General features: G+C 39.0%; 1 protein-coding gene across 3 annotated transcripts in view; it reads left to right on the top strand.

The window, feature by feature from the left end:
- Nucleotides 1-18769, top strand: part of pde6a (phosphodiesterase 6A, cGMP-specific, rod, alpha) — a 34312-nt gene that overhangs the window by 13232 nt on the left and 2311 nt on the right. For all 3 annotated transcript variants that reach the window (XM_044039503.1, XM_044039502.1, XM_044039501.1), the window contains exons 10-21: nucleotides 1660-1707; nucleotides 3105-3254; nucleotides 5317-5460; nucleotides 6741-6806; nucleotides 7692-7838; nucleotides 8657-8764; nucleotides 9371-9480; nucleotides 10752-10839; nucleotides 13217-13317; nucleotides 13812-13919; nucleotides 14399-14462; nucleotides 17868-17942. In XM_044039503.1, the coding sequence (XP_043895438.1) occupies nucleotides 1660-1707; nucleotides 3105-3254; nucleotides 5317-5460; nucleotides 6741-6806; nucleotides 7692-7838; nucleotides 8657-8764; nucleotides 9371-9480; nucleotides 10752-10839; nucleotides 13217-13317; nucleotides 13812-13919; nucleotides 14399-14462; nucleotides 17868-17942 (1209 nt within the window). The remainder of the gene's footprint in view (nucleotides 1-1659; nucleotides 1708-3104; nucleotides 3255-5316; nucleotides 5461-6740; nucleotides 6807-7691; nucleotides 7839-8656; nucleotides 8765-9370; nucleotides 9481-10751; nucleotides 10840-13216; nucleotides 13318-13811; nucleotides 13920-14398; nucleotides 14463-17867; nucleotides 17943-18769) is intronic.

The following is an 18769-nucleotide window of genomic DNA, read 5'->3' as shown; positions in this document are numbered from 1 at the left end:
AATGGCAATGCATAGAGCGAGTCTTAAAGGGATAGTATCGGCCTGTTCTGCCCGGAAACAGAAGTTTGTAAACCATTCACTCTCCTGCACCAAACCCCATGGACACAGGAGCTGCCACTTTACTGCTGCTTTGTTTTTAAAAAATGTTTTTAAACGCAGTAATAACTGTTAACGGTTTAAGGAAGTTTATAATTAGCATTACTTAACTATAATTAAGTAGTTATTAACAATTATTCATCTTTATTAAACCTCCTTGGGACCCTAAAACCACCGTTCCTCACAAGGAACCTTAATAAAGGCTACTAATGTTGAATAAATGCTTAATTATTCTTAAGTAATGCTTATTCTGGACTCCCATACGTTTATGAAGCCATAGTTGAGGGATCCATGTTTTATACTCTACCGTTGTTAATGCTCCCTTATTGTAAAGTATTTTGCTTAAGTGTCACTTAAGAGACCTTTTCAGACACAGAAACATTTTAATAAATGTAAAGACGAGCATTTACAGTTACTTAAACGGACCCCTGAATTATGTACGAGTGAATAACTTCATTCACCTGAATAATGATGGGTAATTGTTAGTTAAAATATAAATTAACTGTTAATAAACGCTTATAACAGCATTAACTTAATGTTCCTGTTTTAATCCAGAACTGCAGTCTCGTCTTTTCTCACTCTGCCTTCAGCAGAACAACTTTTTTCGTGTCCTTTATATTTAAAAAAAAAATAAAAAAAATCTCTAAGAGACAGCGTGCGCGTGGTCACACGAGCAGAACTTTCATATTACGTCTTATTACACAGTCGTCAGTGCGCACACGGTCGTGGAAATGAAAAGTGCTCAGCCATTGTCATTTTTTTAGGCAGCCATTATAATTAATCACATTATGTTTTTTCTTCAACAAAACCACTGATCCTGCGGCCACTCGTCCATCTGTCCATCCTTTAACATCATGTCCTCTCTCTGTCCTCGCGTTGCCTTCGCCGCTCATCCTTTCTCGCCTCTCCTCCCCTCGTCGTCTGCTGCCGAATGAAATCTCAGTCTCTCGTCCCAGACTTCCTCTCCCCCCTCCGCCTCTGTGAGTCTGAGTGAAAGAGAAGCGTCAGATTGACGTTAATGCTCCCGGATGCAAATCGATCAGTGGAGCTGCCGAGCATTAAAACTCTGTCAGCTTCTCTAAGTAACATGTTCAAGTAAACGCGTGCATCAGCTCTTTCTGTTCCCCCGAAGCCAAAAACAGTTCACGGTGGTGGTGTCTTACACTGTACATGAGAACACCAGCACTATTTTTAACATTTATTATGGTTGTAAAACTCCAGGATGTTCAGAATAATGTGAAATTCAGTCAAATAACCAAGTTAAAGCAAGAAAGTTTCAACAGGACAATCCAAGATGATTAAAAATGAAGTTGAATTAGTTAGTTGAGATTCAAATAAAGTGCAGGAACCTTTCAATTATGAAATTTTCCTGTTTATTCCCATTAAATCCCACGGAAATGTTCCAATTTTTGTAAATTCCTTGAATTTTGCAACCGTACTACAGATTAAACCTGCAATTGCTTCTTTTGTACGTACAGTACAAATTTCAAACAGGAATCAACGCTTTAAACTTTCACCCTCAACTTTATTCTTTCTCTTTTCCCATTTTTTTCCCTTCCACAGATTTGTAACATCATGAACGCAGGCGAGGATGAATTTTTCAGCTTCCAGGTAAAGTTGTTCTGTTTTTCTATAAACAAACATGTCTAGTCCAAATTGGACTCAATTACGTAGGGTGCAAATTGCCCAAATTCTAAATGGCCGACTTCCTGTTGTGTTGAGGCCATAATTATGGTCGACATTTTTGTCCGTCTTGGTCTATAACATCTTCCCACCAAGTTTCGGGAAATTCAGTGGAACTCAATTTTGCCTCTGTTTTCACCTTAGGGGGCGCTATTTAGCCCTTGAGCAACACACAGGTCCGGGAACTATGCCAATATCGCATAATCCACCATACCTGACCTCTGTACAAAGTTTCAGTAGTTCTTATGTACGTTAACCTCCTCAAAAATGACCGCAACACCGAGTTTGTTCAAATGCATAGACTAGCCATTTTTGTTTTTCCAAAATGGCCGACTTTTGAGTGGACGGAGCTAATGGAAGTACATTAGAAATTTGTTTGGAATCATCAGAGCAACAAGTTTACCAAGTTTGGTTAAAATCGGAACAACTATGTGCAATGTTAGCCACTTTCTCTCGTGTCAAAAATTCCCAAAAAACAATTTGGCGTAATCCCAACAAACTCACCAAATTTTGTCTCAATCTGGCGACTTTTGTCAGACCATGACCCGACTTCTGGGGGCGCTATAGAGCGAATAATTTTCAGGATAATTCTCTCATCACCTCCTAAAGTGTGATTTATTCAGTTAGTGTAATCTGAGTGTAAAACATTAAAGCCACTCATTCATCTATGCATTCATTCATTCATTTATTTATTTTACATAAAAATCTTGTTAGAGATGATGAAGTTGAAGCGGAGCTGCATTAATGCACGAGTGCGAGGGTGAATTCATTACTTACTCCTCTGGATGAATAAATGCAGAGGAATTCATCAAAAACTGTGGACAATCACATTTTGTACAAAGGCGTCGGCCGAGAGAATTAATGTAAATAAATGTATGATTCAAAATATTCATCTTTATTCATTCATTTTTATTTAGCGAGATTATCGCTGCAGTACGTTATAATAACAGTGACACACAGATGAACACATTAATGACTGCAGTTTGTTTTATTGTTTTACAATCTGTGTATTTTTAATAATTGTTATTTATTAGGGCCCGAGCCACGAATGGCAGGGCCAGAAACGGCTCCCGGCACGAATCTGTGCGGGGAACCTATTGTTATCCTTCAGATCATCATTATATGCGTGGCTTTGCAGCCATGGCCTCAACTCAACGTGAACAAGTGAAAAAGTTCAGGTTTTAGCTGAATTATTGATTTTTTTCTCATTATTTCCTCTGAACGGACGAGTTCACTTTACATTTCTGTCACGTTTCTGCTTGACGGTGGAATAAAACTCTGTTAAATCAGTGATTAAACGTGCAGTTTTGTGTGTGTGAGAACAGAAGGAACCTCTGGATAGCACCGGCTGGACCATAAAGAACGTTCTGTCCATGCCGATCGTCAACAAGAAGGAAGAGATCGTGGGCGTGGCCACGTTCTACAACAGGAAAGATGGGAAACCCTTTGATGACATGGATGAAACACTGATGGAGGTACGTGTGTGTGTGTGTGTGTGTGTGGGGTTTATAAATACACATTCAGAGCATGTGCATTATTTATCACTTTGCCTGGAGGCTTTTTCTCTCTCTCTGCTCCACTCAGAGTTTCAGTAAAAATAAACACCATGACAGTTTAATCCCTAACTTTAAAATCAAAGTCGTTTCAGGAACAATTTGTTATTTTTTGGACGTTTTCACATCATTTTCTCCTCATTTAGTCACGAATTTACCGCACAAAGTGTCAGTCGGTCGTAAATAACGACATTTCATCGTTTCAGTACAATCCTCTCAGGAAAAACACTCCATGTTCTCCTGCTTAAATTAATAAAAAGAAAATATAAAGAACAGATTTTTTTTTTTTTTAAAGTCATCTCTGATCTTAAAAAAACACTTAAAGGGATAGTTCATGATGTTGAAATAAGGGTGTGTGAGGAGGTTCTGACGCATAAGTGTTGGGGGTGGGAACCGCCAGAGACACCGCGGTACGGTATTGTTGCGATATTTAAGTCATTGATATTATCGATATTATCATGATATTTAAGTCTCAATATGATATTGTCATGATATTAAAGTCACAATATCATGGTATTTAAGTCATGATACAATATTATCATGATATTTAAGGCGCAATATCACAATATTTAAGTCACGATACAATATTGTCACCATATTAAAATATCATAATGCTATCTTGTTATTTAAGCCACAATTAAATCTAAAAACAATATTTATGATAAAATCAAGATATTTAAGCCATAATACAAAATTATCATGATATTAATGTCACCATGTAATATTATCACGATACTTAAGTCACAATACGATATTGCAGTATACTGGGTATTTGCGAAATCATATACTGCGATATGTTCACACGACGGCTCCAGTTAGAGTGAGCACTTGGCGCCATCTAGTGGACTGAAACTAATCTTTTATCCACAAAAAGCTTGATGTTTATTTATCAGTTAAAAAAATGATACGCTAAATAAATCAATACTTGGTGTCTCAAAGGCAATATAATATCGCCACGCAAAATACTGCGATATTTGTGTAACCTCCCATTTACACCTGCGTGTCTGTCGTAGCTGAACAACATTTTTGTCAGTTTGAAAGCAGATGATTGGCCTCTGGGAGAAATGGTCATGTTTCCTCCGTACACAGTTTTTCAGCTGCTCGTACTCGTATCAGCTGAAGAAGAATAAAAACAGCAGAAGCATTTTCCCCTCATTAAATGTTCTCCCGCTCGTCTTTTAATGGTTCTGTGCTGCCTATACAAATTAAGACATCTTCTTGTGCACTCGAGCAAAGAGTCCCTTCAGGTTCGAGCTCATTAGTTTCACAATGTCCTTGTTCTTTACATGAGCGGTTCTGTCTGAAGCAAATTACTACGTAAAATCCGCCACAGCTCAAAATTTGACTTTTTGTGGCCTATGGGGGCGCTCTCTCGCACTTGATGGGCATGAACATACTTTTAATTATGACTGTTTTGTCATTCATTGAATTTTGATTGACAGTCATTGTTTGTGCCTGAGGAACTATTGGAATTCCTGAAATTACCATATATGGTTATTTTTTTTCCTCCTCAAAAAATCGAATATTTTATGCACTAAACGTTGAGGAAATTGGACAAAAATTGGCACAAAAATCAGAACAGGTAACATTTTTTCTAAAATAAGGGAATGCAAGTGAAACCCGGTAGCCGAAACTAAAACGTGTCACAGCCCAAGAAATTTGGCACCGTGGCCTCAAATCAATGAATTTGGCCTTAATCTTTTAACGATTTTACACATTTCTTGTAAATGAACAAAACTGCATACATTTTTACACATCAAAGATGAAAAGTTACCAAAGTGTCTCTCAGATTCAAAAGGACGTGGCCACGTCAACCATTGGAATAAAAAACAGGAAGCGTGCTGTAACTGTGACTTTGGTGTACATTAACCAATCTGAGAGATCCAACCAGAAAACACAGGCAAACATTGCTGAACAGGAAGGGACAGGAAACACTTATTGTAGAATTTATTTATTGATTTATTCAAATGTTCTCTGTATCCAGTCTCTGACTCAGTTCCTCGGCTGGTCGGTTCTGAACACCGACACCTACGACAAGATGAACAAGCTGGAGAACAGGAAGGACATTTTTCAGGACATGGTTCTGTACCACGTCAAGTGTCGCAAGGATGAAATCCAGAACGTTCTGGTGAGTACATACTGTATATATGTGTGTATATATGTATATATACAGCAGCTCTTAAAGGATGCTATAAATCCACGTTTTAGAATCGTATCTTTTCAAAAAGTTACATAATGTTTTAATCTCAGTAACTCCAATAATCCATAATTAACATAACATGGAAATATTAAAAGCAAGTTCCCTTCATATAAGTATAAATTTAGTTTGAATGCACTTAATTCATTTAGATTTATAATGTTTTGTCAAGCATTTTCTTTTTTTCAGTGTCGTTTGTACATGTGACGCAGGTACAAACAGAAATATTAGTGTCGCTCATGAATTTGAATTTTATTGTACATTATTGACGTTGATGTTTTAGTCACTTGTCTTGTTTGTTTTTACAGTAAAGTCCTTGTACCAAGTATTTCATTACTATTATTACTGTTTTTACTAATAAGAATATGTTTATGTGTCTTTCACTGACTCCAAATAAACAAATAACCAAATTGGGCAGCAGACAAATTGGTTGATCCTTTTGTATTGGATTTAGTGCTGTTTGAAAACAAATTGGCATAAATAATTTGAATTCTGGTGCTTTTTTAAATAAAAAAATAAAAAAATCATACTTTACCTATTTCAACAGCTTCCATGTTTCGTTAGCAACTGAAATTTGTACGAATAGAATTACTTTAGATTTTACTGCTTCTTTTATATAAATATTAATTATTATACTGCCCTAGATGAACAGGACACGCCCATTAATAATAGATTTTTGTAAACTGTAAGTGATATTATGTTTTTGTTATGTTTTCTCAATCGTCTCTTCATGGAATCCCTTAAAATTAGGCTCACACACTGATTTGGATTTGAGGATAACAGATTGGATTTGCTAGTTGTTCAATTTACGTTTTAAACTGATTTCGATTCTGGAAAAGCTGAGTAGAAATGTTTGTATGTTACATCCAGGGCTCCAGAGGGTTTTGTAGGAAAGATTTTAATTTTAAGTAAACAGACAAAAAAATAAGAGGAAAGAGGGGATTGAGCTCCAACCCTGCAAAGACGGTGCTTTGCGTTCCACTAATGGAAGATGCTGGTGATATTAACGGGAGCTTAGAATCATCTATAAAGTGAAATAAGCTGTCAGGTTTTCATATGAGGTGATTTGTCAGCGGACACAGACACAAAGACAGAGAACAAAAGCAGAGAGAGGCGACCTGCAGTGACCTCAGATCAGGAGTCAGATGATTGATGCTAAACCGTTTCATCCAAGGTGAGTGTTGATGATCTGTGTGTGTGTTTCCACCCAGAACACCAGGGAGAGATGGGGGAAGGAGCCGGATGAGTGTGAGGAAGAGGAGCTCCAGGAGATTCTGGTAAATAGACACAAACACACACGCACACAAAAACAACAACAGCGTGAGCTTTTAAAATGTAAATTTAATCAGGAAATACACCAAAGATTATGTTTCATATGATGAAACTCATATGTAAATTTACCCCTGAAAGTCAGTTTAATGTGAATCACATGAAAATGAAAAATAATTTAAGTTAAACTGCGGTTTTATGAAAAGTACATTTTTTGTACTCAAGGTGCTGAGTGTAATTTTTTTTACGGCTTAAGTTTTTTTTTAATTGTTAATGTTATTATTATTTTTAACATTTATTTAACCAGTAGAGGAATTAAATACAGTCATAATATACACTATAGAATTAACATTATGCGATAATTTAATCAAGCTCTCTCAAAAATGTGTCCGTTTTAAACTGAAGGAGCAGCAAAGAGGAATTACTTTTCATTTTTTTCAGCCAGTTCAGTTCAGACCTGCATGCAATTTAAAAAAAAAAAATCCTGGCAGCTCTGGTTGTAGTTTGTGCTGCTTTTAAGACGAATGTTGGAGCCCCAAATAAGGAGGTAATGAACCCAGAGTGGAGTGTGTAGATAAAAAATAGACCAGTGTTTGTTTTCTATGGAAGGATGTAAAGTAAGCAGTCAACCCTGACACACACAGAGGCGACGGTGTGAAATTTAAAATGAAATCTCAGCGTGTGTGTGTGTGTGTGTGTGTGTGTGTGTTTACACATAAATTTCCCCTGATGAAACAGGACTGAAAAGCCTTTTTGGGGAATGATTTTATTGATTCTCTAGGTCCATTTTGTGACCTTTTAATTTGTTTATTTAAAGGTTTTTCTCACATACGTCTCTGTGTGTCAACGTGTCTCTGTGTGTCCACGTGTCTCTGTCTCTCTGTGTCCCACAGTCTGAGGTTCTGCCGAACTCCAAGAAAGCCGAGATCTTTGAGTTTCACTTCTACGACTTTCACCACACTGAGCTGGAGCTGGTCAAGTGTGGGATCAAGATGTACTATGAGTTGAAAGTGGTAGACAAGTTCCACATCCCCAGAGAGGTAAGGGTCATTTGTACCAGGGGCCAAAACGGCTCTTTTGAGGGGGTTAACGTGCATAAAAACCCTTGAAATTTGGCATGGAGGTCGGGTTGGTGAATATGCGAACCCATTTGTAGCCCCAGGGCTCTATAGCGTCCCCCAGAAGTCAGGTCATGGTCAGACAAAAGTGGTCGGATCGAGGCAAGAGAAAGTGGCCGAAATTTCGTTAAACGCACATAGTTGTTCCGATTTTTACCAAACTTGGTATACTCGTTGCTCTTCTGATTGCAAACAAATTTTCAATGTACTTCCATTAGCTCCACCCACCCAGCAGCCATTTTGGAAAAACAATAATGGCAACCCTACACATTTGGAAGAACTCGTCCTAGCGCGTTTGAGCTAGCCGCGTCAAACTCGGTCCATATGTTCTAGACAAGTTATTAAAAGGCGCTCCGACAAAGTTGATGTTAAAATGGCCGGAAAACTACTTTAAAATTCCACTTTTTGAAAGCTTTAACGTAAACAGAACTTCGTGAAATCTCTCACAGTCATCAGATATGACGAGTTACTTGGGGCGAGGGCCCTTTCATGATTGCGTGCAGTCCTGGTGATTGTTATTACTGTTATTATTATGTAATGTTTTTTTAATATTAGCATTTTAATCCCTAGAATAATGTTCCTGGAACTTGGAGTTCCTGCTTCTATGATGAGGTGGAACTGAATTTTATTTGTTAGTAAAAGTGCAAACTTGTGCTCTATTGTGGCGTCACTGTTTATTATTTATTGTCTCTTGAATATTAAGTGTGTGTGTGTGTGTGTGTGTGTGTGTGTGTGTGCAGGCCCTGGTGAGGTTCGTTTATTCCCTGAGTAAAGGCTATAGGAAGATCACGTATCACAACTGGCGCCACGGATTCAACGTGGGACAGACGATGTTCACGCTGCTGATGGTCAGACACTTGTCTCTCAGTCCCTTTTTCCTCCTCCTCCTCCTCTTCATCATCAGTCCCTCACTTATCACACTCAATCTTTCCCTCCCCTGCAGTAAAATCACCTCCTGTTTTCTCCTCCTTCATTGACCACATGTAAACATGTTTGATGGTGGCAGGCAGAAAACCAGAGTTACATGATAGAATATTTCACTGGATTAATCATTAACCCTGAGAACACAGAGCATTTAATCTGCTTTTTCCCCCATTACTATGTCAAAACATACAGTATATACAGAAGCTATAAGAATGTAAATGGTTTGTATTTATATAGTACTTTTCTAGTCTTAATGACCACTTGAGCTGCGTTACACTACAGTTTTACTGTATATCTGCTTTTTCAGAAACTATAAAAAACACACCTGTGCAAAAATCTAAATATATATATATATATATATATATAAATATATATATGGAGAGAGAGAGATATAAACATACACAAGTGTCTGGTTCTATGGAATGATTAAAATCAACCATTTTTCCCTTGAGCAGCAAAAGACATACATTTCTCCTGATGAAACATGAAAAGGGTTAATCTGTGTGTGTGTGTGTGTGTGTGTGTCTCAGACAGGTGATTTAAAGCGTTACTACACAGACCTGGAGTGCATGGCCATGGTGACTGCCGGCCTCTGCCACGATATCGACCACAGAGGAACCAACAACCTCTACCAGATGAAGTAAGAAGCGAGCGATTCACTGTCTTTCTTATTAAAGCTGTAGTATGTAAGCTTTGTCTTCTTTTTATTCTGTCTCTGTCTTGGTCTTTGTTTGCCGCATCATTCATCTGAAAACGCTCCTTTGAGTAAAACTATCACACCTGACTGAGGGAGCGTGTGTGTGTATACAGCAGCAGAGCAGGGGCGGAGACAAAAAGCAGGGGCGGAGACAAGAAGCGTTTATGCTGCTTTTTTCAGTGGTAGAATTCACTTTCCGTTTTTAACAAAAAAAAAAGTGCAACGTCCGTCAGTCTTGACATAAAACAGATCACTTCCTGTGTGCAGAGTGGGAATGTCACCTGGCGACACGAGATGTAAACACAGCTATTCTGACTGGGAGGTACGTTGAAAATAAATAGCTTTTTAAAACGTTAAAAACTTGGCAAAAAAACACACCTTTTTCTCAAACTGTGACATCATCAGTGGGCGTGTCCACATAGGCTGTAGACAGGAAGAAGGAAGAACAAAATAACAGTGAAAATGGTAAAAAAAGAGCAGAGAGTTTTAATCCGTATCGTGTGAATTTATCTGACAGTAGTTTGCTTACGTTTTAAAGTTACGTACTACAGCTTTAAGCTTAGTTTCTACTGTTTATATTGATTTTAACTGGTGGTTTTTCAAAATAAAATCAACTTGCTAAAAAGGTTTTTCATCCTCAGTTTTGTAATCAAGCTTCAATATATATATTGAATATATATATAGCTACAAAATATTTGATTTATTTTGAAAAAGGTGCTTGCCAAATTGTTAAATTCATGTGAAAGTATTAATTATGGACAATTTATGGATAATATATAGAGTGCTGTTGTCTATTTTAGCTTCTGGAGCTTCAGGAGGACATAATGGACCAGGACGTTGTCATATTTGGGGGAAAACAAACTTGTATTTGTAACTTCCTGTCGCCGTGACCCAGTTTTCTTGTCACATTAGACCAGAAACTCGTCTCCAGCTGGAAGTCATGACAGTTGTGAGGCGGCTGAATTGACTGGCGGTGACAGCAGCTCCTGCGCTCCTGTAGAGACGAGCTGACCTCATCTGAGCGTCCAACACACACACACACACACACACACACTCAACATCAGTGAGCTGCTGATATTGAGCAGTAACGCCTCCAGCTGCTCGCTACTCCACCTGCTGATGGATGAGATAATGAGAGCCGCTATTAGCTGTGTACGCAGCAGGCCTGGCTTTAACATGCGTGATGTATCACAGTGATGTGTGTGTGTGTCCAGGTCTGGTAATCCTCTGGCCAAACTTCATGGCTCCTCCATCTTGGAAAGACACCATCTGGAGTTTGGGAAGACTCTGCTGAGAGATGAGGTGAGTCACTACGAACACACACACACACAGCATCCTTACTGAGGACACACTCGTGGACATGATGCATTTCATAGTCCCTTACCCTAACCCCAACTCAAACCTTAAAACCAGGTCTTAACCCCCAAAAGCCCTTTAAAGTTTCTATGTTTTTTTGGACTTTACCAAGATACACAAACACAAATACATTTCCTTGCTCCTTAACTTAACCCTTATCCTTACCCATCACACCGCTATGTGTCTAACACTTAAACTAAACCTAAAAAATGGTCTTAACCTCCAAAAGCCCTTTAAAGTTGTTGAGGTCCAGAAAAAAATGTCCTTACTTTCCCAAAATGTCCTCACTCCCTATGGTTTACACACTTTTTGGACCTCACAAAGAAACTCATACAAGAACACACACAAATTTATTTCTCAGTGAGGACACATCTGCACTACCTAGGCCCTCACCCTTAACCATCACAACTAAGTGCCTAACCTTAACCTTTAACCCAAACCTAACTTAATCCTAATTCTGACCCTAACCCTAAAACCAAGTTTAAAGTTGTGGGATCCGGATAAACTGTCCCCACAAGTTCAAAATGTCCTCTCAAAGATAGGTTTATATGATTTTTTGGACATCACAAAGACACACAAACTAATTTTTATATCTTAGTGAGGACACATCTTACATAAAATCCATTCCCTAGCACCTTACCCTACCCTAAATCATCACAACCAATAGCTTAACCTTAACCCTAGACCTAAACCTAAGTCTAAAAGCAGGTCTTAATCCTGAAAAAAACCCTTTAAAGTTGTTGAGGACCAGACAAAATGTCCTTACTGCCTATGGTGTATACACTTTTGGACCTCACAAAGATACACATACACGAAAACACACACAATCTTGTTTTTTTATATCTTAGTGAGGACACATCTTACGTGCAATGCTTTCATTAGCACCTTACCCTAACCTACAACGTCACAACTAAGTGCTTAACCTTCACCCTTAACCTAAACCTTACTTATATAATTATATATAAGTAAGGTTATAATTAATTATATTATATAAAATTATATTATATAAAATGATATTATATAATAATTATAACCCTAACAAGAAAACCAAATCTTAACCCTGAAAAAGACCTGTAACATTGTTGAGGACCAGACCTTACCCTAACCTTAAGTCTAAAACCAAGTCTTAACCCTGAGAAACCCCCCCACAAAGATAGGTTTGTATGTTTTTTGGTCCTCCCAACACGTGCACACACAGGTTAACCTAAGCAAATCTTAGTCCTTAGGTTCTGCCTCATTAGGACCAGGTTTTTCGGTGTCCGTGAGGACAACTGGTCCTGGCAAGTACACACACACACACACACACGCACACACACGGGCAGACATGTTAACACCTGAACACCTGTATATTGGGAAGCGATGTAATACAAGTGTCAGGCAATAAATCTAAAGGACTGACGCCAAAACCTTCTTCTCCCAGCTGTGACTCTCTGGAGCGTGTGTGTGTGTGTGTTCCTGTAACTTGGCAGGAAAATATGCTCATGGAAAATTAAATGAAATTATAATGATTTTTTTTCTTTGCCATCAGGATGTCACAGCTGCTGCTGTTTACTCAGTTCATCTAAGGAGTAAAAAAAACCTAAAAACATCCTCTTCACTGCAAAAATTCTAATTATCAGCCTTTTTTTATCTCCTCAAAACGCCTCTGAACGCTGCAGTACATATGAGTGGCCTGTATGTGGCACTGTAACACTGCCACAGAAACACACCAAAAAAAATAAAGCTTTATTATTATTATTAGTTTTTTACACTCTGGAACAAAAGTAGCATTCAACGGCTCCCAAAACACTTGTGTCACCGGGCGGCATTCGCACACAGATGGAGGTGACAGCCTCGTCTACAGCCTACATGGGCACGCCCACTGTTGATGTCACGGTTAAAGGAAAAAAAAAATCAAGTATTTTTTTACAGTTGGCAAAGCAGTGTCTAGATCTCGTGTCACCCGGTGACATTTCCACTCTGCACACAGGAAGTGATCCGTCTTTTGTCCGACGGACGTTACTTTTTTTTTTAATTAGACAGACATGTGTCCATGAAAAGTTTCAGCAGGCAAATTTTACCGCTCAGAAAAACCTGATTGTTGATCGCTGATGCTTCTTGTCTCCGCCCACCACTGCTCTGCTGCTGTATACACACAACACTCCCTCAGTGTCTCATTGTTTCTGTTCACAAACATCAGAGGCAGAACATTAACAACAACAATAATCCAGAAAGGTTACGTACTACAGCTTTAAGGTGATGTAAAATTCTCATATACTGCAATTATTATTAAAAAAATGTATTAAGAAAATTATTATTTGTCTTTGCTTGTTCGTTGTTTCAGTCGCTGAACATTTACCAGAACCTGAACCGTCGCCAGCACGACACCGTGATCCACCTCATGGACATCGCCATCATCGCCACTGACCTGGCTCTCTACTTCAAGTCAGTTCACACAGCAGCCGCGTTTATATACATATTTATATCCATTCTTTGACTGATTTACTTTATATATCAATTAAAGCTGGTCTTATGTGTATTTTCTGTTTATATATTTAAAGACATCCACCATGTGGTAGCATGCACTCAGAACCATTACAAAAAGAAGAGACTTAAAGTGTCCAAAACTAAAGGAGTAAATCTCTAAAGCTCCTAAAATCTTAATGGTCGTCAATAACAACATTGATCCAGAGAACACACACACACACACACATACACTGAGTTAGTTTCATTCAGAGGAGAAAGAGCATCGATTTCAGACTCTGATGCTTTTTAGAGATTCAGGAGATAAAAAACACACAACATGACACCTTTATTAGGCTGGTGAGGACTTTTGTGAAATAATGACACATTTTGTCAAGTTTCTAGGACAAAAATAAAAGGTGAATAAAAGTGCAGGAAGACGAAGAAGATTTTTTTGTTTTCGTTTTCGTGTGCAGGAAGAGGACGATGTTCCAGAAGATTGTGGATCAGTCCAAGACCTACGAGAACTGGAACGACTGGACCAAGTACATGATGCTGGAGACCACGAGGAAAGAGATTGTCATGTACGTACAATAACACACACAGAGGTGTACCACAGGGATGTATGTTTGGCATCATTTTAGTTTATTTTTAGTTCATTTTAGAGTTTAGCGCACAAGTACATTTTGTTTGCATAAACATAGGTGGCTACACTTTAACAATCAATACGAATGCTGATCAGACTTAGTGGCCCGTAGCTCATCTATCTCGTGATCTGATTGGATAATACGCAGGCACTCGCGTCCCTGATTGGTTGGGATCGTGGCTCAGACGTACAGACGTTTTTCACAACAAGTCAAGTCAACTTTTTACATGTCTAGTACGTTTAAGTACGTTTAAGGGTTGACCAAAGTGCTTTCAAACATAACATAAGTAAAGTAAAACAAGGTGCAAAACATGAAACAATTCAACATAATACAAGTACAACTGTGAAAATGAAAAATAAAATGTTGGATATGTGCAGATAAAGTACAGGCGTCTGTTGTGCGTGTGTCGTTTCCAGGGCGATGATGATGACGGCCTGTGACCTTTCTGCAATCGCCAAACCGTGGGAGATTCAGAGCAAGGTACGCACCTGTGTGATCTCTGTGTTTTATCTTTTCTATCGCACCTCGCAGTCGATGCTGTAAAACGTCTCCAGCCTCACTCACGTCCAGCTGTTCACGGTAATAAGACACAGACCAGAAACACGAGCTCCAGTAGAGACTTCTCCGCCAAACGACGGACAACCCGACGGAATGACTTTCTGTCAGCGCTGCCGTTTCCCCGGCGTTCGGCAGTGATTCCTGACGGCCTCATGCTTCAACTGCAACCTGCTGCTTTTCTTTATTCCCCCTCATTTCCGCCCAGCAGGCTCAGCATTTTACTTTCTGTGAAGTATGCAATATACACATCTCCACCGCGTCGGCAAACCCAGGCACATCAATATGATCAGGGAACGTCTCTCGCTCTGCAACAAACGCTCTGCCGTAAATGTTTCTATTTTCCCGTGATCGACTGCAAACATGAGCCATTTTTCAATCCCATAATCTGGGAAACTGACAGTATTTGCATTGTAGCCGTAATAAGAAGCAGAAGTGCTTTTCTTTGAGTCGCTCTACGTCAACAGGATTCACTTATTTCTCCTGAGGCTGTTTTAAAACCTGTGTTTTTCTACTCAAGCCTCAAACTGGTCCAAACTGGTCCTGTACTCCAAACTTTACTTTAAAGAGCTCGTTCACTTTAATTCAGGCATGTCCAACTGTTTTTTACCAAGGGTAAAAATGACACACAAATGCACTGTTTTATAATAGTTTTACTTTCATTGTCACAATTATCAATTTTAAATGGCAATCAAACCAAATCCAAGCCACTTTCATACTGTAATGTTCCTTAAAATGAGGAAAATATGGTCGAAAACTGGTATTTTACTGGTAATTAAATCTCCTAAAATCTTTCAGTTGAAAAACTATCCTTTTTTTGACAAACAAGAACAATTTCCCTGAAATGAGGCTGATTTTACTGTCAATTTTTACAGTGTGAAGGCCACCGTAGTTCAGTGTAAACTCAAAATAAGACATCTACAGTGGCCTAAATGGACAATAAATGCATTTCACCTTTTTTAAAGTGGTAGCTTATTATGCAAATTAAGAAAAAAAACTGGTCTGTGAAGGCCACCGTAGTTCAATGGAACCTCAAAAATAAGCCCTTTATCTGTATATGCGGCAATGGCCTTGTTTTATAGAGGCTGCCGTCTTGTGCCGCCATGTTTCTACAGTGGCCTTAATGGACAAAACAGGCAGAATTTGCAATTTGGATTTAAAACGAGCCGCTTATCAGCAAAATTAAGAAGAATGACATGCTTTCTGGTCTCAAAAGGCCACCATAGTTCAGTGGCACCTCAAAATAAAACCTTTATCTTTACTTGAGACTAGGTCCTTGCTTTACCCAGGCCGCCATCTTGTTCTGCCATGTTCTACAGTAGCCTTAATGGACAAAACAGAGCTTGCATTTAAAATGACACATTTACGATGCAAAATTAAGAAGAATGAAATCCTTTCTGGTCCATGAAGGCCACCGTAGTTCCCTGAAAGAGTTCTCTGTTTATTTACAATTTGCCATTTGCCACAAGTTTTACCATTAAATCTCACTCACTGAACCTTTAACTGGAGACTCTAAATTTACCATATTATAAGTTATTACAACAAAGTTTAGCAGATTATTAAACATTTTAACCAATCCACCAGTATTTTTGTATTTTTGGTCGTATGTGTGTGTGTATATATATATATGTATATATATATATATATATATATATTCTTTTTTTTGAGTGCGATTTCACCTCCGTTTGCACTCGTTGAGTCAGCTCCACACACACACACACACACATACACACAGTCAGGATTCCTGTCCGCCCCCCTGTGAATTCAGCTCTAAAAGTAGAGTCTGATAACTAACTCCCGCTCCTCTGAGGTGAAATCCAGCAGCTGGATGTTGAATCTGTCGGAAATAATCGCACACTTGCAGATCCCCGACGCTCAGATCCTTATATTTAAGCAGACGGCGGTGAAATAAGTCTCTTTTATGCTTGGCTTTTTTTTCCAGCTTTGTGATCTCTATCCGTTTTGATTCTCGCATTAAAAAACCTTGTGAAGTGGTCGCTGTGATTTTAAACGGACGACGCACACAGAGACCTCACTGAGACGTTGTACAGATACACGTGATAAAGTCTTTCCACTGACGGATGTTTTATATTTTCAGCTCACTTCTGCTTCCTACACTCACAGAATATCTCATCTGAGGCCTCGTACACCACCATCACCGCTATAACTGCCTCGATGACTAACTCCCCCTTAAATGAGGTTTCTATTTTGAATGCGGGACCTCGCGCATTATTCATCGGAGGCTTTCATCTCGTTGCGACGCACAAAAGCCTGAAAGTGCCTCCGACGCGAAGCCGTGAATAAGCCCCGGGTTTACGATGGGAGGCGTAAACGAGAGGCTTTAAACGACGGGAACCACAGAAATCCAGCGCTAACAGCTGCCTGCGACTTAAGGGGAGAGACACATTCTCCCAAATACCCTTAGGTATTAAGATAAGATAAAGGAAGTTAAGAGGTGCTTTATTTTTATTTTATTTATTTTTTTTTTAAATCCCCTGATCAGGGAAAATCAGATTTACTCACGCTCACTGGAATATTCAGGCCTAATATTTAGATTTAAGGTTTGTTACGATATGATACCAATAATATCGCGATACAACGGTTCCGTCATATCAATACATCGCGAGACGATCACACAGCGATACATCGGGATATTTGTTTGAGTGAAGGAAACAAAAAAATTTTAACGTGAAAAGGGACAAAAAAGGACAAAGGTCATAATAAAGCAGCGCCACCATGAGGACACATGAAGTAGCGGCGCCTATCGATATTTGTCGTGGCGTATCAAGGTCAACGATATTTCCCCAAATCGATATTTTGATCCACCCCTAGATTTTCGTCAGACTTAGACTTAGATCAGTGTCAAACACACACAAGACTCACCTGAGATATTGGTGTTATTATTTTGGGATGGTAGCAGTCGTTGCCAAATGCACGTTCAGATTTTCAGATTATCCTGAAGATTTATCAAATAAAATGCTAAAAAGGAAGTCGTAATTCACTTATTAAACACATTTATCTCCTGGAAATGTCTGGTTTTACCTTTTTAAAATCGTCTCCTTGTCCTGAGCTCCTGCCAACAGACGACCTGCGACGAGGCTCCGCCCACAAATGACAAGCGTTTGCCACATTTATCGTCCGTCACGAGCCAGACTGGAGTCATATAAAGATTTGCTTTATAATTAAAGCTTTTAATGGACGATATCGTTCAGTAACACCAAAAACATGTCGCCTACTGCGGCTTTAAACCATTTTGTATTTAAAATCATCTGAAGGCCATAAATCATCTGAATGACTCTCTTTATTTGACTTTGTTTGACTCCCCTCTAGGTGGCGCTGTCTGTGGCTGCAGAGTTCTGGGAGCAGGGAGATCTGGAGAGGACGGTCCTGGAGCAGCAGCCCATTGTAAGTATGAAGGGAGTTTGGGGATTAAGGGAGGAGAGGGATAATCTTGATACTTGTGGACGTTTTTCTGCCTAAAACTACACTCACCAGCCACTTTATTAGGTACACAGGTTTGTCTTGGACATCTCTACATGACACATTCAAAATCCCAAAAGTTTCCCAAAGGGAACTTCCCAAATGGATTAAGAATGTTCCTATCTCATCTAATCATAATCAAACATAATCTAATCGAGTAGCTCTCTTGTGATTGGCTGATTAGATTTTTGTGTTAACAAAGCGGTCGAGCAAAATTCTGACTCGAGCCCAAATGTCGAAGCACTTCGGCAGTGTGGTGTGAGTAGGGCTGCGAAAATGGAAACTTTGCATGGGAATTAATGGGATTTTATGGGAATAAATTGGTAAATTTCAAAATTGAAGGTTGGGAACTCTAATACAGTTGGTAAATAATATATTGGAACTGGAGGGTCGCCAGTTCAATTCCCCACCAGGTCAAAAGGCCTGGGGTACCCCTGAGCAAGGTACCCAACCCCCATTGCTCCCCGGGTGCAACTCAGTGTGGCTGCCCACTGCTCCTAATTCTAGGATGGGTCAAATGCAGAGAAATAACAATTTCCCTAAGGGGATTAACAAAGTATAAGATTTAGATTTTAGATTTAGATTTATTGCAGCATAAACTTTGGCAGAAATCAGTCAGACTTGACAGTTTCTTAAAATTACCCAAAATGTCCAGTTTATTCTCATTAATTCCCGTAAAATTCACAAGGAACAATTCCCGAACTAAGCTTCCCATGGAAAGTTTATGGACTTCTCTGAGCCACAGATCATCA

This window comes from Solea senegalensis, linkage group LG12 (genome assembly GCF_019176455.1).
Source record: "Solea senegalensis isolate Sse05_10M linkage group LG12, IFAPA_SoseM_1, whole genome shotgun sequence".
NCBI lineage: Eukaryota > Metazoa > Chordata > Actinopteri > Pleuronectiformes > Soleidae > Solea > Solea senegalensis.
The sequence above is the reverse complement of the archived record's forward strand: the minus strand, read 5'-3'. Positions and strand labels throughout refer to the sequence as shown.